This window comes from Amphibalanus amphitrite, unplaced genomic scaffold (genome assembly GCF_019059575.1).
Source record: "Amphibalanus amphitrite isolate SeventyFive unplaced genomic scaffold, NRLGWU_Aamphi_draft 000016F_arrow, whole genome shotgun sequence".
Taxonomy (NCBI): domain Eukaryota; kingdom Metazoa; phylum Arthropoda; class Thecostraca; order Balanomorpha; family Balanidae; genus Amphibalanus; species Amphibalanus amphitrite.
This window is the reverse complement of record NW_024881512.1, coordinates 1,352,009-1,377,232: the sequence shown is the minus strand read 5'-3', so window position 1 is coordinate 1,377,232 and position 25,224 is coordinate 1,352,009. Positions and strand designations below refer to the sequence as shown.

The following is a 25,224-nucleotide window of genomic DNA, read 5'->3' as shown; positions in this document are numbered from 1 at the left end:
GCCCCGTGGCCGAGGGGCTATCACCTATCCACGTAGACAAATGCTCGATTAGGCTTGAGTGCGATAGCAAGTGTAGTCACCAGTGTCAGCATGTTCGAGATAGAATGTCCCATGCATTCGAAAATGTAGCTAGCAAGAAGCGTGAATGGATGGGGAGCGTATTTTCCATGCAGTCTTATAAAGTATAAAATAAAGGAAATTATGTCAATTTAGATAGAATGGCATCTTTTAATAATAGAATGATAGATATCCTTAAATAAAAGATCTATTTTTTCTGTAGGAACTCGATGAAGAGGACAAGAAACCGAGAAAGAAAAAGAAGGAAAAAGACACCCCGCAAGAGGTAAGCAATATGCTGATGGTCTTATTGGGTATATTACCGAGCAGTGTGCTCAAATTCAAGACAGCACAAATACAAATAATAATATTTACCGATATGAAACTAAGCATTATCAGCGTAACTCCAAATATCTGATTTAGTTCAACTCGCATATCTGTTGCAGTTTTCAAGTAAAAAATTGTTCTTTCTTGCCATAAAAGATCCATTTCACGAAATGGAATCATGTAAAATAGAAGTGTGTTTAGATTACACGTGAGCAATGTAACAGGAGGGGTCATTGTAGGTAGTATACAACACAGCTACGTGTCTGGTAAATGCACTTGTCACTTAAAAACCACCTTTGCTCCCGAAGAAAACCAAGAAACCGAAGCAAGACGAAACAAAGCCAAAAGATGACGAAAAGATGGAAGAAGATATGGAAATCTCAGAGGATGAAGAAATGGAGGACACAGACACTAAGGTAAAGGTCTCGGACAAGAAGCCCAAAGACACCAAAATTGATACGAAAAAGCCAGAAAAGGCCGTCGATAAGACAAAGAAAAAGGAATCAAAAACGCTCAAGGAAGATAGTCCTGAGCCAGAAGAGAAGGACAAACCAAAAACAAAGCGACCGAAGGATAAAAGGACCAAGGAAGACACAGACCAGTCCCCAGAGCCGGAAGAGCAGGAGTCTATGTTAAAGAAACCGAAAGAAAAGAAGCCGAAGGTGGAAAGGGAAGAAAGCCCTGAACCTGAGAGCCCCAAAAAGGATGAACCAACTGGTAAGAAAACAAAGGACAGGAAGGTAAGGCCAGGAAAAGACAAAAGCCCTGAGCCAGAAAGTCCAAAAGATGAGCATCGTCCGAAGAAATCAAAAGATGAGAAATCGAGACCAGAAAAAGAGGAAAGTCCAGAACCCGAGAGTGACATACAGGATGAACAAAAAGCTCCGAAACCAAAGGATAAAAAGGCACGATCCGATAAAGAGGACCTTCGTGATATTGACGAGCCCAAAAGTGACGAAACGACCCCAAAGAAACCAAAAGAAAGGAAGACACGACCGGGTAAAGATGACGATAAGCCAAAAACTGATGAAGCAAAGCCCAAACAACCTACAGAAACAAAATTGAGACCCGAAAAAGAAGAAAAGGAGGAAGAAAGTCCTGAATCAGAAATTACTGAGACAGACGAATCTCAAACTAAGGTAACGAGGCATAAAAAATCAAAGCCGGAAAAACCAAAGAGTTCTGAACAAGATAAGCCTGAACAGGATGAGCCAATCGCTAAAAAGCCAAAGGACAAGAAAACGAGACCGGGGAAGGAGAAAAGTCCAGAACCAGAAAGCGTCGAGACCGATGAATCGCACGTCAAGAAACCAAAAGACATATCAAAAACGGAGCGCGAAACAGCTCCAGATGAAGAGAAGCCGGGTAAAGACGAGCCCACCACGAAAAAGCCCAAAGAAAAGAAACCGAAACCAGCGCAGGAGATTGCTCCGGAGGACGATAGCGAAAAGCCTGCAGAACCAAGTGCCAAAAAGCCGAAAAGTAAAAAATCAAGATGGGGCAAAGAAGAAAGTCCAGAGCCAGAAAAATCCCCAAAGGACGATACTGCTGCTCCTAAAGACGAAAAAACAAAAGAGAAACAGCCGAAAGACGCGGACAAGAAGCCGCGGAAAACCCGTCGCGCCAGGGACGCCATTCCCGAGTCTCCGGACGCTGAGATGGCCGAGCCGGCCGAGTTTGAGGGACAGCCGAGCGAGGAGCGGGCTCTGGCCAGCACCGAGAAGAGGAGGGACCGGCAGGTGGCCCGGCGGCGCGTGCCGCGCGTGGGCCGGCCCGACGAGGAGAGTCTGGACGAGACGGAGGAGGAGGAGGAGATCTCCGTTACCACTACGACCACGCGGCGCCGATCGGTGAGGCAAACGGTCAATGTCGTAACACTGCGCCGCCACAGAGGCGCACACTCAATTGACTAATCAACGACTCGTCCGGAACCGGCGACGAAACTTCACAATGCTGGCTGTCCGCTCAACTTCTTCCGTGTCTATCATTTTTTATTTTCAAGAACTTTGTTCATCTGTTTTCTTCTACGGGTTACTCTGTCTTGTACGGTGTGTCGATTTCTTCATCCATAACTGAGCTTTCTTCTCGCTGTGTATCATACTTGGCTACATTTTACTTGTTACTGTGCAATTTTCACTATTATGTGAGAAGGCCATAACTGTTTAAGCCATTAAAAGCTATATACATACCATTTAAATACTCGTAACTAACAAAAAAAAGAGTTTATTTCCTATGTATACCTTTAATTAACACGAATATCGTCACTTGATTAAGTTGTTTTTACGCAAAATAACGTTTGTTTTTAAAAGTTGCATGACTATACTCATGCAAGAATGCAAATCCTTCACGGATTTGCAGACAAGGCAAATGGTTCATAAAATGCATGCCTTGGGAAGGCCAAAACAGCTTACATATTTTAAACCAGGACGGATCAAAACACTAATGGCCGCTGTTTTGACCTTCTCCATAAATGCATTTAAATCATGTGTAAAATAACATGCCGTGTATTTTTTCAAATTAACGTATTAACACTACTGCAAAAAAAAATACATTCGCTAAGTCATGAGTGCAACAGAAAGCGACGTAAAGCAATCAACATTACAAGCTGGCGATACCGCGTTCAGTATGATAACACGTTGAAAGGCATTGTTCAGATGCGCAGAGCTGTTAAAAAAAAAAATGCTTCGAGCAATCACGATCGGTGAATGGGAGCATTTTACATTTTTAGCTTACTTTTACGCTTCGATGAGCAGTTGTGTGCGTGCCTATAGCATTGTTGTGCAGTGTACCCTTTTCCCCACGCCCAGCGCCACGCCGTTTTGTGCCCCCTGACGTGACCGAGGTTTGTCCGTTTTGCTCGTGCACCCAGTCGGTACAGAGAGTAGAGATGAAAACCTCGTCCCGCAAGAGCTCCGTGCAGGCCGATAGCGTCGACCAGCCCCTCCCAGAAAAGGTAGGTGTCACGCTGCCACAGCAACAGGGATACCTACCGGCGCCAGCAAGGTCGGAAAGCATATTTGAGAAATGTTCATCGTTGATGCCTGGAATCCATTTTATACCCATTTTGAGAGTCAAATTTTCAACCCGTCAATTACAAGGTTTTGCATGAAAATGTATTTTTACGGAGCATTGTGATGTACTTTTTTGGAACGACGTAGTAGTGCACTTCACCCTCCAATGGACGCTCGATCACCAAAGCGTTGGGCTAACGCACGTCTGTCTTGTTTGTTCCCATAGAAGTCCCCAGCACACCGCAGGGTTCAAGAGACGGAAGATGTTGACACCGAGGACGAGGTGTCCGAAATATCCATGTCCATTGGCCAGGTATATACAAAGTTCATTATAAATAGCTACGTTAAATGTGGCCGCTTCGAAAAGTACATGAACATTTTACAAAATGCAATGATTAAAATGTAACTCCAAGTACACGAACACCTTAGAATAGACACAATAACCTAGGATAAACATAGCCACAGGTCAAAGTACGCCCCCTTGTCGCCCAATGTCCGCACATTTGTGTCGTATGAGTTGAATCCATCACTGTGCCGAGTGAGCCCCTTGCATACCTCGCATGGCGTGTTACCGTGACTCGTTCCAGATGACAAACGAGCCGCACATACGTGTTTCCACATCAAACACAATGCCCCTTCGTTTTCTCCCTGTGCTAGTAAATACGAGAGTATTTTCCTAAATCATTTCTATACATTGACGGTTTTCCTCATTTGTCGCGTCAGTTCGAGCGTGAGGTGGCCAAACCAGACGACACAACGGTCCAAGAGCTCATCGAGGGAATGCAGGACCTTCAGCTTCCCCAAAAGGCGCACGCTGTCACCGAAGAGCGCGAAGAGAGCTTTGTAGCAAAACGGCGTGGCTCTCGAGAAGTCACTACTAACAAGCGGTGGCGCACGGCTCGCACTGGAAAAGAGGATGAGCTAGAACCGGAGAAAGTGCGACAAGGTGTATGGGAAGAACATGAATCCGAAGAAGAGGAAACGATCACAGAGCAAACAACCGAAGAGGTCATGAGAAAGACGCGAACAAGAAAGCGAAAAGAAGAGCCGGAAGAGCAGGAAACGTCGACCAAAGCTCTTCGCCCGGAATGGAGAGATGATGCCTCCGAAAAGGATGTCCAGAGAAGGCCAGAAGTTCATCAGGCAGAACCAGAGACCGATCAGAAGCCAGACGCTGATGATCAAAGACAACCGTGGTCCCGAAAGAAGAAGCCTGATAAACGTCAAAGGGAGAATAAAGAAGTTCAAGACTCAACAGAACCAACTATGAAAGACAGGGAACCAGAAGAAAAGAAGAAACCAAAAGGAGAAAGGCCAATCGACTCTCAGGAAAACCGAGAAGAGGTCGATGAGACGAGTGATACTCGCTGGGGTAAGAAGATAAAGCCACGAAAGCCAGCAGACACGCGTCCTGACGACAAACATGTGCCTGACGAAGAAATGCCGGAAGAACGTAAGCTTCATCCGAAGCAGCCAAAAGATGACGAACCAGAAGTTAAAGATAAGATGAGGACATCAAAGACGGGTGTCGATGAGGAATCCATGGATGAGGATGAACATTTTCCACGGGAAAAAGCTACCCGAGATAAACCTGACAAAAGTGTCGAGGAGGAAAAACTGGTTTCCCCTAGAACTGATGGTGAAACAACGCCGGAACATCCCAAAACAAAAACAAAAAGGAAGGTCACAGATCGACATCGAAAACCAGACGATGAGAAAGAGCCGGAAGATTCGCAAACCATACAGGAAGGAGATGTAAAAACAAAGAGGAAAGAAAGCACCGCTAGGAAATTGAAGAAAGGTGACGAAGACGAAGAAGAACCTGAAGATAAAAAACCCTTGGTAAGAGATGAAAGCGATTCTACCCCAGATGAAATATCTACCCCATGGGGAAACAAAGTCAAACCTCGCAAAGGAAAGCCTGAAGAGCCACGAGATGAAGATGATAGCTCACCTGAGGATTATAAACCAGAAGACAAAGACAAAGAGAAGTCATTGCAACAAAAGAAGGGACCCAGTGAAGCGCAACCACTAAAATCCAAATCGCAACAGAGAAAAAGCCCAGGAAAACATGTTCCAAGTGAGCAAAAACCAACCTCATCCGAATCAGACCAAGATGCGCCCGAGAAAATACCTTCTAGGAAACGAGATCAAGAAACAGCTGGTGAAAAAGACCAAGACGAAAAAATGCCGCGAAGGAAAAAGCCAAAACCAAAAGATGTTGAAAGCAAAAAGCCTCAAGAGCAGCCGCAAGATAAAAAGCGATCCGATACAGTAGATGAAAAGCTATCATCAGCAGAGGACACGGAAGAATCCAGTGCCAGTACGGTTGGCTCCGTGCGGGAGGTGAAAGACAAACGAAAAATAGGGAAACAGGACATCGAAGATAAAGAAAGCAGACAGCTGACGGATACATCAGAGGATTCCAAAGAACCTGATGACCAGCAGAAAGAAAGACCGAGACGTCCTAAGTCCGATGCAGAGTTGACGCCTTCAAGTAAGGATGTTTCGCCTTCGGAACCTTCAGATCAAACCCATGCACCTACATCAAAAGTACGTGAACCAAAGGCAGCCAAAGACGATGAAATAGAAGAGATGGACATTGATATGCAAGAAGTTAGTGAACCGACCGAAGAAGCAAATGATATGCCGTGGAGGAGAAAGAAGGCAAGAAAGCCTGGCAAAAAGACAGCGCCTGAAGGTGCTAAGACTGATGAAGGTAAGGACAAGCCAAAGAAACTAGACCGCGATGACCAGACCGATGAGGAGGCTGATCAAAGACCTCGGAAGAGAAAGGAAAGTGACAAGGGAACTAAAATAACGCAGCCAGAAACACCAACGACAAGGGACAAGACCCCCAAACAAATGCCTGAAGAAGACGAAACAGCCCCAGAGGACGTAAACAAAATATCTCCTCACCCTGATAAGCGCACAGACAAACCAAAAACAGATAAAATAGAGGATGACGAGCACATCGAAGCTCAAAAACCGAGGAAGGATGAGGACACAACTACAAAAAGGCCATCGAGAAAGAAACCTGACGACACTAAAACACCTGAAGCTACCAAGCCGATAACAGACAGGCCAGATGAAGTCAGGTCAGCAAGGAAGCCTGAAAAAATCGCGCCATGTGATGATGAGCCAGAAACAAAGCCATCGGGGAAAATGCCATCGGCAGAACAAGAATATTTGGATGATGAAGGCGAGTTCCTTCCGAGACAGAGACCAATGAAAAAGAAACGAGATGAGGAAACACCACAGTCAGCGATCGATGTCAAAACAGAAAAACCTAATGAAAGCCAGCCTGACGAAAAAACTCAGGAAGATAAACTTGGTGAAGATAGGACAGACAAAGCCCAGCCGAATGCAGATCAACACACGACAGCTGAAGAGCCTCAAGATGAAGGTGTTCCATGGCAAAGGTCGAAAAAGAAGCGCGACAAGAAGCCTACCACTAAAGCAGAAAAACCAGATACAGATGAGACAAAGTTGGACAAGAAGAAAGAGAATGAACAAATCAGCGAACAAGAAAAACAACAGACAGATGAGCCCTCAGAGGAAAAGGAAACACCCATAGAAGACGACGGACTTTTGCCGTGGCAGAGAGCATTAAAAAAGAAGCGTGAGGAAAAGTCCACAGCTAAACCTTCGAGTGGCACGGAAGAAGCAAGAGACGAAGGCCGTCCCGGTGATAAACTGACCGAATTAAAACCCAAAGAACATGATGAAGACTTAACAAAAGAAAAACCGTCTTCACTTGATGATGCGCCGAATGCAGAAAAGGACAAAAGGTCACCATCAGGGAAACCCGATGAAAAAACACGGATAAAGCCTACTAAACTCGATTCAGATGAGCCAATACAAGCTCAAGATGAGAAGGAGAAACCTGAAAAGGATGATCAGAAACATGATAAAATGCCAGAAGGAAAAGCATCTGCTGACGAAGACAAACCCGTTGAAGACGATGGACTTCTTCCTTGGCAGAGATCCCGAAAAAAGAAACGGGAGAAAACAACGATTCCCAGATCTGACGAGCAGGAGGATGGCAAATCAACGGAAGAGAAGCCCGAAGCCAAGGAAAGCGATAAGCCGGAGAATAAAGAAGCTAAGCCAGTGGCAGAAGACCAGCCACCTGAAGAAGACGACGGCCTCCTTCCATGGCAGAGAGCGCTGAAAAAGAAACGCGAAGAGAAGCATACTCCCAATACGTCTGACGATAAGGAGAAGCCAACTGATCACGACGGCAAGGACGAAAAACCGGGTGAAAAGAAGCCGAAGGACAGTCTACCGGATGAAGACAAGCAAAAGGAGCCTACACAGGCGAAACCGCAGGAGTTGCCAGAAGAAGATGATGGACTCCTTCCTTGGCAAAGGTCAATTAAAAAGAGACGAGAAAAGAAAGCTGTTCCGAAAGATGATGAACGTGACAAGGGTAGGGTCGCAGATGCGCCAGAGTCAGAAATGCCAGACATGACAAGCGCAAAGAAACCAAGGGAAGACAAAGCACCGACAGCCAGCGACGAGAGCAGTCCAATGGAAGTGGATGCACCGGAATTGTCGCAGCCTTCCGATAAAAGTGAACCATTGGACAAACGCCAGCCAAAGTCCAGTAAGAAATCCAAAGACAAAAAGTCTCACGATACTCAAGATCAGCCGGCTAAAACCAAAGACGAGCCGAACACTGAGAGGAGACCTAGCAGATTGCTGGAAGATGTTGAGCCTGAGCATGCCGGAGAGAGCTTTGCCAGAACTAAATCCCTCTTAAGAAAAGCAAAACCAAAAGAGAAACCAAAGAAGGAAGAGGAAGCTGAGATGTCTGTGCCCTGGGCCAAGCGCCCGCAGATCACGGAGCTGAAGGTGCCAAAGTTTGCTGAAGTCAGCGAGGTTCCAGCAGTAGTTGTCGAGTCGCCGGGCGAGGAAGAAGACGGTCTTCTGCCATGGCAGAGATCAATCAAGAAGAAGAAACGCGAAAAGAAAGCCACCCCGAGGACTTCGGACGCCGAGGAAGAGAAGTCGGCGGCAGAGGAGGCGCCAAAGAAGAAGAAGAAGAAGCCGCGCACTCGGCCGACCACCTCCGATGTGGACGACACCCAGGTATACTGGAGGTGCCTCTCTAACCGCAGCTGCCGCCCAGCAATCGGCGCTGGGCGGCCGTAACCCTCCGACGCCGCTGCTTCTCAAGATTGACCAGAGACTGGCGATTGGTCAATGAGCCGTTCTGCATTATAACGTCCGTCGCAGCCTCTCTTCGGCGATACGCCACCAGCTCTGCATCTGCTCTCTAGCATTTCTACTTATGCATTATCTGGAACAATACGACTGGAGTAGTGATGTCAATTACAGAAAATCGGAATACCGATACCAAACCAAATACCGACCAAAACCGTGAGGAAATACCGAAACCGAACCAACTTTGAAAGATGAGGGAAATACCAACTTTTTGCCAATTTCTTAGCCTCTTATACATTAGTAAGGGTTCATAATACCAACAAAATACCAAACACATTAGGATTGAAACACCAAATACCAAGTTGGTATCGGTTTGGTATCGGTATACCAAAAAGTTGGTATCCGATTGACATCTCTAGACTGGAGTGAAACTCTTGCCTTTCTATCTGGTACTCGGCCATCTGTTTATACTCTGGATAACGTTTTTCAATTTAATGGTAAGTTTTTCAGTTCTTGGCAGCAATTCTTAGAGGCTAGAACTAATAATTAAATGAGATATAAACCTCACGTTCAAGTCAAGGAACAAAAAAATGTTAATTGTCTATTGGATATCGTATGACAAAAAAAAAAAACATTTAGCCTCACTTTTGACCGTTAAGCTCACCAATTCCCTCCAATTCCTGGTAAAAATAATCACACGGAATGCTGTCTTTGAACCAAAATAAATGACTATAAAAAAACATGTCTACGACATATAAATGCATGCTGTGATTGTGAAATTTGATAAACGATGATTTGCATGCTAATTAAACTCGGACACATTTAACCAAATATTAACTTAAAATAACAAGAACCGTGTAAGTCACTGCGGTTGGCTACCAGCAAGGGCGACTTCGACGGAGGTGAAAGTATGTTTGGTGCCTCAAGAAGGTAATTACTCACTGATAGAAAGCATATAGCTATATAATATTTCATTATATTCTAGTTCAATGATCACGTAAAAACCGACAGACACGTAATTACGAACTAGGAGCGTTGAATATGACATTACCATTTTATGATATTGTGTGAGCTGTTAACCTTTAGAAATCATACGAATGGGCAGATTCAACATTATCTTTCTAAATGGAACCAAGAATCGACTTAGGACTGAAATGATAGGTACTATCAATATTGTTCCTGAATCACGCTACGAACCTCCAGATTTTTTCGTACTTGACTGGCATCCATCCATTTGCCGTCACCGTAGTGCCAGTGCCTGCCGTGTAGCGGTCTCTGCCTGTTCGACCTGTGCTGTCAGTGTTACGGTAGAGCCCAGTCCCGTGTAGCCGTAGTGTAGTGACCGTGTGTGCAGTGTGCACCCCTGCTGGCTGGCGCTGACCTCGACCCGTGTGTGCAGCCGGACGAGTCCTCGCCCTCCGAGGCTGACTCGAGTCGCCGCGGCTCGGCGGCGCCCAGTAGCATCGCCGACGAGCCCAAAGACGAGGAGCGAAAGCCCAAAACAAAGCCAAAGAGACAGGTAATGATATAAACACTCACACGCCCGGTACCAATGGGGTTGAGGTAATGAGGTTGTTCTTGAGAGAAAGGTGGTTACTTGTTTTACAGACAGGTGTGGAGAATCAATGAACCAAACACACATGAATAACCTGCCTTGCTTTTGGATTTTCGTACACAGTAGATCTCCTGTGCTAGACACATTTCACTGTGGTTCGTATATACCATAGAGCTGAATGCCAACAAGAGCATGAGTGTCGTCCTACACATTGCCTGAGTGTGACTTTTCCTGTATGTCGGTCGATGCGTGTTACACTGTCTGTTACATACAACAAACGATAATACACACGCACACACTACATGCCAACTTCTGTGACCTATCTGTGACATTGAGTCGTCTAGTCGTTGTCCGTCCCACACATCGTGAACCGTCCGGGCCGCCTGCGTGCCTGCCTAGCTCTGACTGCCTGCCTCCCTTCTAGTCCGTGCCCATAGAGAATAAGACGCCGCAGCAGATTCTCGCCGAGCAGCGCGCCGCGCTGTTACACCGCAAACAAAAGGTACAGACGGACAACACCCACTAACAGCCCGGCCGGCTCCTGAGGGGCCGGCGTGTACAGACGGGGACACGGCAGTGCGCGCTGGGACCCCGGGCAGACCGAACAGTTAACATCGGGGCTGAAAACGAATGTTCGGTCAGCATTCTTTACGTAGCCGACAATATTTTTCTACGTCCAACTGGGATCAAAATCTGAATCTAAAAATGGTAATTTCTTTTCAAAATCATTACAAAACAAAAAGACTTTAAAAGTGCGCTCTGTCGTGTCCGAACACATAGTACTAACTGTTCTGAGGCGATGCAACGAAACGAATGCCTCCAAAATAAATATTACGATCAGTCATATCCAGATATTTGAAAACATGAAATATAGCATTTCATTAAGAGTAAAAATGACTATAACATTGCCACTAACTCTATGTCAACCCAGTGAAGTGTGAACTAGGCGACTCTGATTGCAGCTTCGGAAGGTATTTATCGTTCATTAATGACCATTGTCACATGGGCGACGAAGTGAATGACTATGGAAAATCATGACCATAGACATGGTATTAGTAACGACGAAAGCGCAAGCAGATGTATCCTTAGCACTTGGGAATGATGCTGTTTCCATAGACAGACCAGCCTGGACCAGTCAGTATAGTTATCTGCTTAGCCGCAAACAGGAGTGGAGCGAAAACACCAGCGTCGGCCATCGATAGGTATTATTGTACCGTCTCGTACAGAGTTCGGAATGCATCGAACTCATGAAAAATACAGATTCTCCTATTTAACATTTCAATAAGAAAATTGAGGTTAACACGAAACCATCATTTTTTATAATTCACATTGCGTTTTACCAGACCAGAGGCCGCTGCTCCGCTCCCGTTCGCGGTTCATAGCGTAGCACCTGTATGTGTGCTAGAAACTGCCCCTGTATGCCATGCAAGAAGTCTGATTGAGCACCCCGTTAACAGAAAGCCAAGGCCGAACAACAGACGGAGGAGGCTGCGCAACAGATTAAACAAGTCCATGAGGAGGTGAGCGTCTAAGAAAGAATGATGGCAATGTTCATCAAATGTCATCTTGTTTCTTCCTGTCACCTATCACTTTCTTCAAGACACGTCACCCTTCTGATCTGTTCTTTACACAAAATGATATGAAGTTTTTTTGCATCGATAAATAATTTTTGAACGGACATTGTGTCAAAAACATATACTGATAACAAATGCCATGCGTGAGATGTTTGCAGTACACTGGTCAATTGTGTGGCCGCCTACACGACTTTACTGCAACCCTGCCTTCTGTCAACTAGCTTCTTGACTTCATAAAAATAGCTCGATGAATGCCATATAGCTGAAGCATTAGGTAGATGGCACTGCAGTAAAGTCGTGGCGAATCTTTTTGACGTTCTGATTCAGTGTCAGGCGCCTGGATCGACACCGTGCCGTTCGCACTCTGCCGTGAACCGCCGCCGCAGTGCGCCGCCGTTCTCGGTGTCACGTGTCTCCACTAACCCGCGTGTCACGCCGCCTGGTGTGTCGTGTCTGTGCGTGTCGCCGGTGTCCCCGTGTCAGCGACACGCCCCTGACACCTGCCGTGTCTGTGACCAGCGCCAGAGACGACAGAGGGTTCGCTGGAACCCGCCTAAGCTGCAAGCCATTGACGAGCCCAAAGTAGTCGAGGTCCAAGAGCGACCCTTGCTATTGCTGGCAGAGTCCAGCACATTGGTAAACAGTTGCCACTCGCTCTCTTTCTCTATCAGCAAGCAACGCTCTCTGCTTCTACATCTGTAAACCCACTGATTTTGTAGATTTACCAAGCTCGAACGCGTTTTTGTTCGTCGGGATTTTGTTTGAGCCAATGCTCAAGATCGTGTAAGAAATTTAAACCGCACTTTCGAACTCCATGTAATATTTCGATCTTAATTCTAAATAGCCTCCGCTATACTTTTAGCAAGCCAGGAAAAAGCTTTCCGTTTCTTTCTTTGGTCGATTTTTCTCGCCGATTTCATTGCATGTCATATCTGAATGCCTGGCATGAATGTATATTTATGAATACCGTAAGGTGGGGCTATTTGGGACAGTGGGGCTATTTGAGACAGTATTTAAAATTGCTATAAAATAAAAAACACTTAAAATTAATGCTTACTTTTTTGCTCAGGCGATTCACTGCTCGATTCCACACCTCCCTGAGCAAAAATATCACACAAAAATCAAACGATCTTCATTTTATAGCGATTTTAAATACTGTCTCAAATAGCCCCACTGTCTCAAATAGCCCCACTTTACGGTAGCACTAAATACGGGCTCGAATGAAGATGAGGTGGGTGTAGGATTTTTTAGTTTATCATTCTCATTGTGCATAATCAATCACGAGGGAACATAACCTGAAAATGAGCATCAATTTTTGATATTCTGATGATTTCCTCTTATAGATGTCTTGAAAAATGTAAATAGACTGGCAAAAGCCGAACAATGGATCGTCATCTTTGTACTTTGAACAACTCAAATTGTGGCTTTCATTTTCTCTTTTAACATGTGTAAATAGCATGGAGGCTTTTTATGACAATATTTCAGTTGGAAAAGATATCTAAGAGTAAAAATATAATAAAAGCAATCAAATGCAGTAGAAACGTAAGTCCAAAGACACCATTTACGTGTTGGTAAAGTTCCTTAGTAAATAATCTCTTTTTAAAAGATTTTTGTAAGCATGAAATGTTCAATTAGCAGCGAATTACGCACAACTATTTGCTGCAAGGTAGTTACGGCACTGCCAGACTGATGAAAGCTGGCGGCATTTCGACAGGTGAATGGAGTATGGCTCCGAACCCTAACACATGCCTCGGGTTTCAGGTCATTCCCCCGAAGGAAGAGCCAAAGAAAAAGGTACGTAGGCTCCACGGAAAGCTAATAGTAGTTGTGATGTCCATTTAGCTACCCCGATGCTTTGTCCCAAGCACATGTTACAGCTCTAATGTCCACTGTCCAGCATAGCCCATTACATTAAGTCAACAAGCTCACCCCAATGCTGACTCATGTTCGTTCGTAGTTTATAGTACCAATATAACACATGTCCGATGTCTGTTCCTGTTGGCAGTGTGTTTTAATCGCGTTTATTTTAGCCTAGCCGCATATTATGTTATTCACGCTGCCCAAAACAATCCTGTAATCACAAGTGAAGCATCTACGCAGGTCAGCTTTGAGACAGATGTTTGTTCAGATTAAAAAAGGCCTTCAAAGAACGTGGCTTTCCTTACGAAAAAATTTAGAAGAAAATATTTCCCTTTTATCTTCAAAGTTGTGCTTAGTTCTCGACCTGTCTGAAAGCAGTGCATCGGACCCGACCCGCCTGGGTGCTTCATAAACCCTCCGTACGTAATGCACGGACGTGGCGAGTCCCCCCGGAGGAGCGTCCGACCACCGTGACTAACCGCTCTAACACCGGCGACTCGCGCCCGTCGAAGGCCACCAGGCACCGGATCCAGGTCGAGGAGACCGACTTCCGCAAGGTGCAGCTGCAGCCGACGCAGCGTCCCAAGCGCGCTGTGGTTGTCGAGGAGGAGGAGAAGTTCCCCAGCGTGACGCTGAAGCCGGTGGAGCCGAAGCCGAACCTGGCGCGACGCAAGTCCTCCGTCAGCTACCTGGAGGAGGGCGAGCAGTTCACCCTGGTACGGCGCCGCACGAGCGCGCCACTGGCGCCGAGAGGAGGCTGAGAAGGCTGTGGATACGCCCGGCGGCTGCCTCTCGGAGACGTGTACACAGCGTGCCGTGCGATATTACACGATACAACCGTCTCCCGCTTTGTAGAACGCCTGGCGACTGCTGCTGTGTGGCTTTGTGTATATAGGCGCAGCTCGTGCGGGTGGGGTTTGATGAATGAAAGCGACTTCTTTTTTGCCATGAGACTGGTACGTTACAATGACTTACCATTTATAATGCAGTGAGTGGCAAAAGTGCTGCTTTCCCAGCGATGTAGGATATATGAGGAAGCGTTAAGAGATCGGTTCTGACCAGTTCACGTTTCAGCAATGGCTGCCCGAGTTCAGCGACAGTGCCAGTATCATAAGCACTGAAAGTGAGAGTGAGGGTGACAGCAAACCACAGGTAACATGTCGTCCGTGGCTAAATATCATACGACACAATGATTAAAATGTGAACACTTTACAGCATCGACAACAATGAAAAGGATGTTTCTAAACAAACAAGAAGCATGCTATAAATATTGCAAGTCAAACTGCATCAACATCTCCTGAACTACATTCAACAAGTCATACGAGCATCTAGCCTTTTCCTGTCACTTTTACCCACAACTCATGCCTGGTGCAGACTGATTTTATGTAGTAGCGGACAGCACGGTGCTTTAATAAAGTACACAACCCAACGTGGATAAACTGATCTGAATGGCGTCGGGACTGTAACATTTTGTATTTAATTTTGCTTAAAACAATATGTTGAGATGGTTTGGCATAATAACTTTTTTATAAATAATATAACGGTTGACCTATAAAGCTCAAAATAACATTAAGTTCCATAGGTATGTACTATTTACCGTCAAACTAACCGGTAACCGTCAATTAACCTTCCTAATATTTTCCACAAAACCTCCTTTGCACACTTTGATCGAAAATTTAACACTTTTTGACTAACAATTGCGTTGTCAAATCAGGTAGTTTTAAATTTTTATAGTAAGTTTGTGTGTGACGTAGCAAAGTGGAGGGCAAGCATTTTTTGCCAAATGTCAGGACTCACTGGCGGGTTCTGGTTTCGTAACCATCAACAACACGTCTTCTTTATAAATCCAATAAAAACTAGGTACTCTTTATCACTTAAGCACCCAAAAGTAATTTAGGGTACCTGAGCTTATTAGAGGCCAATAGGTGACTGAACAACCATATGCGTCCCACCCCTATCCAGGTCACCCCCACCCCACTACCCACGGAGGACCCCGTCCAGCGGCATCGGGACAGCCGGGAGCGACCGACTCCGGGCGACACTACCGAGGAGAGCTCCGTACCCTCCGACACCGCAGCCCGGGCTCCGTCCGGCGACAGAGGAACGTCACAAACCGGGCCGGCGGCGAAACCATCTCCGCAGACACCGAGCACCGATACAGATGACGATAAACACGATAGAAGGAAGACGGCCAGGCCATCAACTTCAGACGGCGAGAGTGAGGAGACGATGACGGAAGTGACATCCGATATATCGGAACATGATAAAACACGTCAACGGAAAGTATCCCGGAAGAAAAGTGGTGATAAAAGAGGACGGCACAAGCCGGAGGGGAACAGAGATGACGATGAACGACCTGATGCTTCTAAGAGGGCCTTTGAACCACAAGACAGCGAAGTTGTATCGGCTGAGCCAACTGGTCCTCAGAAGAAGAGGAGTGTCAAAAGACAACCTCATCCCCAGTCCGACACCGAAGAAAGTACCACCAGTAGCGAGTCACCCAAGCACGATAGAGATGGTGAAAAATACGATAGGAAGACGGTGCCTAAACCATCAGACGGCAAGTCTAGCGATAAGGGCGTCACAGAAAACAGAACTGAGCCCACAGTCAAAGGGCGGATCAAGCCACCCGAAGAAAGTCGTGATGATAGTGGAAGTGGCGAGGCCAGTACCCATCCTCACAAACGAGACAAACATGGCAAACCTCGTGGAAAAGCCGTAAAATCCGATCATGTAGAGCCCCAAAAAGCTGAAGATGAGGCTGACAGTGAAGCTGACACAAGCACCGAGGATCGCCATACAAAGGGTGATGAAAGAGAACCATTCAGCGAGCGTGTTTCAACTGCAGCTGACGCAAAGAGCAGTTCAGTGATCTCTGAACCTAAGAAGCCTGCAGGCAGTGTCACCCGTGTAGGAAAAGATAGCGAATCTGACGTTCTTATGCACGATTCGGATGAAAATGAGTCAAATCCTGAATTAAGGAGCCCCGAGAAAAAGTATGATACGAATCGTCGAACGAAGCCAGCCTATGTCACATCTGATACGGAAGAAAGTGAGGACGTAGATGTTGGAGGAACTGATCGGGTAAGCAGAGAAAAGGCCCATCGTGTTCCTGTCATGGACGCCACAGGAAAAGAAGCTAGGGAAGAACCGCACGGTCAACTCAAATATAAGCAAACGGATACTGGTGAACTGACCCCCGATACCCACGGCTCAGGTACAGGTGTCGACAGCATCACAGTCTACAGACAGATGGGAGATGATGTCAAAACGGAAGGAGGCAGAGGTGACACTGATGTGCAAGAAAGTGATGTAGAAATGCAGCAACCGTACAAGGTGATCGAACTCGACGAAAGGAGAACAAAACACCGAGAAGCTTCACCTCAATCAGACATAGATGAAAAGGGGCATACAGTAAAACTGCCTAAGAATGCTGAAGATAAGCAGCAGCCGACCACGTCTAAGCCCAGAACTGATGCAAGGGACAGTCAGCCGGGAGACAATTCAATCGAACCAACAAAAGACAAGGCCAGTAAAAAGAAGCGAAGAAAATCCTCCTCAATACCAGACACTGAAGAGCGCGAATCAGGCGAACCTCAAAGAATGGGCCTGAACACGAAGACCACACAAGATAAGCGCAAACCCAGCTTTTCCGCACCAGAAGGCGAGCTCGGTAATGAAGAAACAAAAGAGGTTGCAGATGCGCCCGTGACGACAGTTAGCAAGAAAGCTAGGGCTCGATTGCCTTCACAACTAACTTCGAAAACAACACCAACAGTTTCTGACACTGAAGACAGCGAACCAAGTGTCACGGACAAAAGACACGCCAGCGCTGACTGGGAACAAGAATCAGCTACAGGTTCAATCACTGCGTCTGATAGAGAAGAACGTGAGACGGCGGCGAAGCCTACAGAACGTTTCAAAGCTGGAAAGAGAAAACCTCAACTCATCCTTGACTCATCTGATACAGAGACAAGCGAAGGAAGTGTCACTCGCCGTAAGTCCAGGACAGGTGGCGAGGTGCACAAAGCTTCGAGTAAGTCTGATACTCCAGCATCAGACAATGACAAAGGCGATAGAAGTGCCCCAAAACAAAGTGTTGTTAGGGATACTGGGGGTAGAAAAGGCATTCCGCAGGAGCCAGCAATGTCAGACACTGACGAGGGTGAAGCGAGACCCAAAATACGCACGCGCGTAAAAACTGAGCAAGATCAAGAAGACAAGCCCACAACGACCCTTACTGACACCGATGGCATTGGACTTAGCCCTACTTCTCGCAAACCTCTTGGACCTGATAAAGCCATTGACCGGCCCGAGAGGCCTGCAGTGTTAAACGCAGACTCCAGTGACGGGAGCACTGAACCCAGCACACATTTCAAAGACAGCGGTGACAAGAAAGATTCTGCAGTGTATGACGACGCCAGCAGCAAGCCTACTCGGGATGTTAGGGGCCCAGAGCCCGGGAAGGGCTGGAGAGAGCCAAGCCGCATAGCATCTGACACGGAAAGCAGTGAGGCTAGTACCGCACACATTGAGCCCAAGACCCGAAGCGAAGCAGAGGCCAAGAAAACCAAGCCGTACAGCCGTGAAGCGAAACCCGGCGGGGACACGCCGGGGCGCGACAGCCACACCTCTGACGACGACGCCGGCTGGCCGTCTTCCCGACCACGGCAGGCGAGACGCGCCGCGCGGCGGACCTCCTCCGAGGGTGACAGCGAGGGGCGGAGCCGCTCCGCCTCCGGGGACACACCGGTGACCATCGAGCCGCCGGAGACGCCGCAGTCGGAGCGGGCCTCCGACTCGGAGAGGACCGCCGCCTCCGACTCGGAGGGCGAGAGGCAGCCGCGGCCGGCCCGCCGCCGGCGGCGCTCCGGCATCCTGGAGCCGCCGGCCGACCCCAACCAGCTGCTGGCGCCGCAGGACCCGCGGCGCGCGCCCGAGCGGGGCCGCCGCTCCGTCTCCAAGCCGCCCGACTTCCCGCCGCTGGTGGAGGATCTGCAGGTAACGCTGCCGGCCGTGCTGCCGTCTCAGCCGCATAAACAAGGAACGAAATGATTCGGACGATAAACAGACGGAGCAAGAACATGCAGCGTGCTCGCCCATACGCTGCTAAATGCCTGCGACATATTCTCTCAACTCAACTGGCTGCGTTTATATTACGCGTCCATGCGATATGTGTAACAATGCTTTCGATGTATTTACTTGTATTTCTGACGAATGTATTTCAGCGGTTTTATTTTTGTTCTCGCGATGCTCTGGCAGATCACTTACTACTGCTTTGATATTTTTGCGCATGTTATTGGTGTTAAATATGACGAGTTATGCGAAAGTATCAATTAAACTATCATGATTTTCTATCAATGCGTTTAATTTCCTTAAATACATTATCTTATATGAACTAATGACCAGCTCTGAGTGATCTTGAAATTAACTAAAAGATGACCTGTGATAAATAAGAACTGGTAAGATGATTTAAAGTAGGTAGAAAGAAACAATTTATCACTATGAACTCGCAATGAATGTGTGTGATAAAACAGCACCTGGCTGCTAATTAGATAACTCACTAACACATTTCAGTTTTGAAACGAATTATCAAATTTAGTCTTCTATTGCATCTGAAACTTCACCGTAATAATTTTTGTGTCGATCTTTCTGATTTTTCATGAGCACGAATATTATTTCGATTCCATACCGTATCGCCTGAGTCTTGTGCCTTCAATCCCTAACATGCCTTTTTCTTTCCGCATTTTAGAAGAAAAAGCCCAAAGAACCGAAGGAGGAGGTAAGACGGAGCATCTGTCGAATAATCATATGTAGATCAATGTTTTGCATATGTTTTGTTGTGGTCAGCTTGCATAAGCTGACGCCTGTAAATTCGTTTAATTACGTGTTAAAGTAGCTAGACTGTGTCGTATGGAGCCCAGATCCAGGCGGTGCCACCGGTACGACACATCTCTTCCAAAAGCTTCGTACAAGAAGACCATAAACCTCTTATGGTTGAAATTATCAAGTGTACGTATATAACTTGTCACAGCTCTATCAGTGAAATGTGTCAGTACTGGTGGCACTGCCGCGATAGTCACACAGCCTACCAGCAGAGTTCCAGTGGTGTCCCGTGAGTACCGAGTGTGGCATGGTGTGCCGTGTGCTGTGCAGTACGGAGGCTCCGACCGACCCTGCCACCCCGCTGACCGGGCCGGGTCGTTTGTAGACGGGTGCCGCGCCGGTCAACCACAGTCGCACCGGGTTCCTGATCTCCCAGCTGGAGCGCCGCGCGCGCGTGCCGCTGGCTCGGGCGGCGCTGGGCGGCGTCCGGTCGGCCGCTCCGGTAATATCCAACAGCAGGGAGATGGTCGAGCTGAGCGCAGTGTCCGGGCCGCGGACACCTGAGGGCCGCAGGAGCCCGGAGGACACGGCGAGACTGGACGTCATGGGAGCCAGGTGGAGTCTGCCGGCCGCCACCCCGGCACCTTCCGGCCCCTGGAGTGGCCCGGGCAGCGGCCCTCCACCCCGCCAGGCCCGCAGCCCGGTGCCTCAGATCCGAGTGGAGGAGTGGGGCCGCCGCTCGGCGTCCCCGTCCCCCGGCGACGCCCCGGACTCCGCCGCGGCTCTGGGTCGGCGGCACCGGGCCGGGTCGCCGGGTCCGGACTCTCTCGGCCGCCTGAGTCGGGCCGAGTCTCCGGGCTCCGACTCGTCCAGCGTGGCCGGCAGTTGCGACTCGCTCTCCAGCTGCGGCTCGGTGGCGCAGCACCGACTCGGTACCCCCGACGACGGTCCCGAGTCCGCCGAGCGGCTGTCCGTGATCGCCGACAGTCTGAGGAAGTTCTACCGGCTGAAGCCGCCCGGCCGGCGCTACTATCGAATCACCGTCTCCGAGATGCTCGAGGCCAAGGCCAGCTACGGCGTCTCGCTGAAGGTACAGATGACTGATTCGTCCTCGAGCACCACGGCAAGGAACACCGGCACGAGCGCACCAAAACGGCATTCTGTCCTGCTCTGTTGTCCTTGAACGTTTCCTTTTCTAGTGACTTATCTATATCTTTCCTTTTCTGGCACCTCTAAATGCACACACAAATCTTGAATTTCCTGTTATCACCCCATTCGCACGACCATCTGTTGCACTTCAATTATTGGTCAGAAAAGAAAGAAAAAATTCCTAAGTCAAGTGTCACTTGATTTGCTGGCATGTAACTGATCGCCTTTCCTACATGCATTCACCTTTTCAATGCACCGTGTCTGCGCACAGTGCACAAACAAGCAACGTATGTGCGCAAAATGGAATATTCGATACAATGTGTTCAGTTAAAAATCGAATAGCAGTAGGATCATTGTGTTGCGCAATAAGTCGGTGAAAATATTTAACAAAATATGAGCCACCGGCATCCCAGAGCTTGCCATTCATAAAATTGACTATGGAAAATGAAAATAAATAGCAGTTTTGTTCATCAAAATGATTCACAATTCAGTTTAATTGAAACTCTCGTCTCTCAGTTAACAAACAGCGCCAACATCCATGATCTACCTCCTACTAATCCTGCGACTGCTTGCCATGCCCTTGCCTTGGTGTCCTTGACCACACCTGTGCCGGCCCCAAACGGTCGTAATTAATGGAGATGCCGATGACTCTGAAGTTGACGTTGCTGATTGCGGTGCCGGTGCCGGTGTAGGAGCTGTCGCTGCTGTTTCCCACGGCCCGCACCCTCCGTATCGTGCTGGACCGCGCTCCGCAGCTGCTGCTCCGCGGGTCCCGCCGGCTGCGGCTCAACGGGTTCGCCCTGACCCTGGACGAGCTCCAGGAGATGTTCGAGGTAAGAGAGGTCACCGCTCGAGGTCAGAGGTCACAGAGGGGAGAGACTGCTGGGTCACCGCCAGAGCACCCCACCGCCTGCCTGTCCTACCTGGTAAGCTGCATGACTTTTCACTGCATGCGAAGTGACTACATCGGCCAAACGGCCAGTTGGCGAGGTGCCTTACCTGGAGGCTGTGGAAAATCAAACAAAGATATACTACAGAAAATGTATGAAAGCAGCGCTCAGCATGAGGCAATGGCGTCGGTGGCGAGTTGAATTTGTATGAGAGCCGGGAGGGCAGATGTGCAGCATGAACTATGTAGATATGTGAAATGTGTGTCTCGCTCGCTATCTTGGGGGATCTGGGGACGGCGGAAAACAACGGACTACGAGGATCGGCTGAAGTTCAACACAACCAGCGGACTGGTAAAAGGTGTATGCCATCTCATCGTAAAGTAGGCTTAACGTAGTGATGGCTTAGATAATTCATGATTAATTCGTAAAAGGTCCTTATGATCAGTGTGTGCTTAAGCAAGGCTTCAAGAATTATATTCCTATAGCTACGAGCTTCGTATCACAATGTTTTCATGTTGGCTTCACTGCTTCAATCGTGCACCTATATCGTGCCATCGCTTCACCCACGTATATCTAGAGAACGTTCTGCGCCATGTAGTCAGTCACTGCCTCGTGTACGCACCCCGAGCTTGGGCCCGCCGTCACCGCCTCTGCGCCCGTCTCACGGCCTGTTCCGTTCCTCCGGCGCCGTCCCGCAGACCCCGACCATTGAGATCAAGAAGGACGCGTCGCCGGCGGGCTCCCGGAAGGGCAGCCTGGCGCCGGGCGGCACGGGCAGCCGGCGCGGCTCGCTGATCCCGCCCGAGGAGCAGCCGCGCCGCGCCTCCATCCTCCTGCCCGACGACGTGAGTACGGCAGGGGGGATGAGGGGTGCAGGTGGAGCAGGGAGATAGGGTAGGGATGGGGCCACAAGATGAGGACTATGGATGGGATGAGCGGGGCCGGAGGCACATGGAAAACGGGTTGATGTACCGAACACTGCGGGAATTTAGTTACAAGCGTTTCAGGTACAAAATTTCCATTAAATAAGTTTATCTTTTTGAGAGAAAAGTTCAGTTTCAGATCAATTTAGAAACAACGCTTCTCAGTCACGTATCATACCCATTTTAAGTCTGAAAAGTTTCACTCCTAACTACGACCCTTCCCTATGGTTCACGCTGCAAGGACAGAACTCGCACTGGAACAGGTAAGGGTCAAGAAGACAGGGTCACATTTTTCAGAATGTATGTCTTAGCATTGAAGGAAGTGTTATGGCTCGGCGATCATCTGCATTTGGCAGGTAATGTGTCGCTCCTGTCGACCCTCCCATGTATTACGTCCCCTCCGTGTAAAATTCGTTTGACAACAGCCAGCACTCGCAGCAATCGTCCGACGGGAAGCAATCATCACACTTGTTACTCACAATGCTGCCCGCAAAACGCAATCGCATATGTTCCCTAATGTCATTGGGAATGCACACATGCCATGGCGCACCTGGGTAACTAGGCCAATACCACTTTGTCGTTATTGTAACACGACCCCCTATTCTAACTCTCAGCATAAACACAAGCAGTACACATTTGCCTTTGAAACAGGTCTACTTCCTGACCAATTCCTTGCTTGGCGCACCCAGTCCAATGCACGCAGACTGCTGCTAGACCACATATAGGCACGCATTGCATGTCATCGGCATAGTAGCGAGTAGTGGCATCGGCATGCTAAAATGCGTAAGGAAATCCTGCTTCATTATTATTATCCTCGTTTTTTATAATGAATGTTATGTTTTGACTTTGGTAAGATTTTTGTTGTCGATTTTTATTTTAGCAATTTTTTATTGCGTCTTGAATTACAGTAATGCCAGTTAAAACTGCTTGCGACAACCGATATTTGTATTCCAATAACAGACAACTAATGGATTTTTGTTAATATTTATCTTTTTTAAGTCCGTGACTACCACTGCATCACCGTTTTTAGATAACCGTTTTAAGCCCTTGAGGCCTGAGCAAATACTCCCTACCCACTGACTGCTAACCTGTGCCTCCTACCAACCTACAGAAGGGCGTCACCATTGACGCAGGCACCGGCAAAAAGCGCAGCCTCCGACCCGGAGAGAGCCTGGAAGTAAAACAGGTAAAAACGCCACGCACTGCACTATCGCAGCAGATAGTTAGCAGATCCTTAGTAGCCGCTTAGCACGCCGTTACAGACAGCACAGCGCACAATACAGCACACAGCACACAGCACAAAGCGCACCGCGTTCGGCGGCATCGACGCCCATTCGGCCCAGCCTCTGTCGTCACCATCTCCCCGTATGTGTGGTTCAACCTAAGACAGGTCTGTGTGACATTGGTTCAGCCCAGTAGAAACCGAGAGGCCCTCTGTATCTATATGTGTCGTCGTGATCCGACCAGACCCGAGTAGCCCTCCTTTTCTGTATTTTAGATCGTATACTCGAGTAGACTTTCACATATATTTCAACGTATTCAATCGCAGAAGCACTTCGTCTGTAGTTGTGACCCAAGCCGACCCTCGCGCCTTCTGTCTGTCTACCCTGTGTCCCGACCAGAGAAGCTCTTCGTCTGTATACCAGTTTCCCGTCTCCGACCACCTTCCTTAGTGAGCCCCTCCCCTCCCCCGAGAAGCCCTCTATCCGTCCGTCGCTGTTTTTCGTATCCCACCCAGCATCTGTCGTAGTGTCCGTCCCGGTCGCCCGCCCCCGGTGTCGTCCGCTCCCTCAGCCCAGCCGCTTCTCTCCTCAGGAGCACAGAAAGGCCCGGCCCGGAGAGATATTTGAAGGAAAGCTGGTAAGGTGGCCCACCCGCGCACCCTCTCACCGCCGACCGGCGCCTCTGAGCAGCAGCCAGAGCCGCTTACACTTTATTTTATTTCAGTTTATTTCAGTTATCTAACTGGATCGGGTGATATTTGCTATTAACGCGTGCTTCAGGCTGCTCACAAGCCGCCGGTGATTTTGTGAAACGGTACTGATTTTTGGGACTCGTGGGGAAATACCTAACAATGATTTGATGATACACAAAGGGATAACAGGATTGCTACATTGCTTCACATTAGGGTGACTTTTATACTGTGCACATTTTACTGATGATATTGGCGAGCCTGAGCGGTTTTCAGTTGCACTCTTGCCGTGTGCTGCCCGATGGGGTTGACAGCACTGGTTCTCTAACTTGACACTGCTGCGAGCCGCTTGCTGCCGAGTGCCCCACTCGGACCTCTGACCACCGAGTGACACTCGCGAGTGCCATTCCAGCACCGTGACACCTCTGAGCACGTGCCGCGTGCGCGGCGGTGTGGCCATCTGAACTGACCATGCCCCGCACCGAGCGAGTGCCGCCTGCCGGTCGGGGGCTAACCCCCCGCGGCTGGGACTGCTGCAGCGGCGAGCCCGTGAGGCCGCGGTGTAGCGCGACCTTTACTGACCTCACACCCGCACCCTCTGACCGCACCGTCTCTGCTTGCTATAGGGAGCCAAACTGCGTCCGGGAGAGATGGGTGCCGAGGTAATCACGGAGAGCTGTGCCCCACTGACACTGACCTCCCCCCCGGCTACCAGCTTGGCTGCTCTCCCGCTCCGCTAATTGTACCTAGGCTCTGCGTGTGACCGCCGGCTGACGTGTGTGACCGTGTGACGGGTGATGTGAGAGCTGACCGGTGGTCTGATGCGGGGGTTCTGGTGACGTGTTCGTAGGGTGGCAGGCCAGGAGAGCAGACGACTGAGGAAAAGGTCAGCACAGGCCACACACACGGCGGTCCAGCGGCGCTTGACTACCAACGTATCTAGCTTATAGTCGACTCCGTGTTCATCGTGC

At 48.5% G+C, this 25,224-nt stretch overlaps 1 protein-coding gene and 1 long non-coding RNA gene across 56 annotated transcripts in view; one reads left to right on the top strand and one right to left on the bottom strand.

Annotated features, from left to right (window-relative positions):
* Positions 1-25,224, bottom strand: part of LOC122386587 — a 162,178-nt gene that overhangs the window by 57,141 nt on the left and 79,813 nt on the right. The gene's annotated exons all lie outside the window — the stretch shown is intronic.
* The window catches only part of LOC122386338 (twitchin-like), a 133,114-nt gene that overhangs the window by 28,856 nt on the left and 79,034 nt on the right, over positions 1-25,224 (top strand). For 18 of the 50 annotated variants that reach the window (XR_006257385.1, XM_043375453.1, XM_043375653.1 and 15 more), the window contains 13 exons: positions 281-343; positions 693-2,234; positions 3,254-3,337; positions 3,622-3,708; positions 4,119-8,489; positions 9,964-10,083; positions 10,544-10,621; positions 11,577-11,639; positions 13,455-13,487; positions 14,066-14,269; positions 22,117-22,263; positions 24,157-24,201; positions 24,880-24,915. Coding sequence is in view for 49 of the 50 variants with exons in the window: in XM_043375453.1 (XP_043231388.1) it covers positions 281-343; positions 693-2,234; positions 3,254-3,337; positions 3,622-3,708; positions 4,119-8,489; positions 9,964-10,083; positions 10,544-10,621; positions 11,577-11,639; positions 13,455-13,487; positions 14,066-14,269; positions 22,117-22,263; positions 24,157-24,201; positions 24,880-24,915 (6,873 nt within the window). In the remaining variant the exon portion in view is untranslated. Of the gene's footprint in view, positions 1-280; positions 344-692; positions 2,235-3,253; positions 3,338-3,621; positions 3,709-4,118; positions 8,490-9,963; positions 10,084-10,543; positions 10,622-11,576; positions 11,640-13,454; positions 13,488-14,065; positions 14,270-14,627; positions 14,706-19,305; positions 19,336-22,116; positions 22,264-24,156; positions 24,202-24,879; positions 24,916-25,103; positions 25,140-25,224 lie in introns of all 50 variants that reach the window. The other 32 variants (XM_043375851.1, XM_043375843.1, XM_043375812.1 and 29 more) reach the window with 24 other exon arrangements.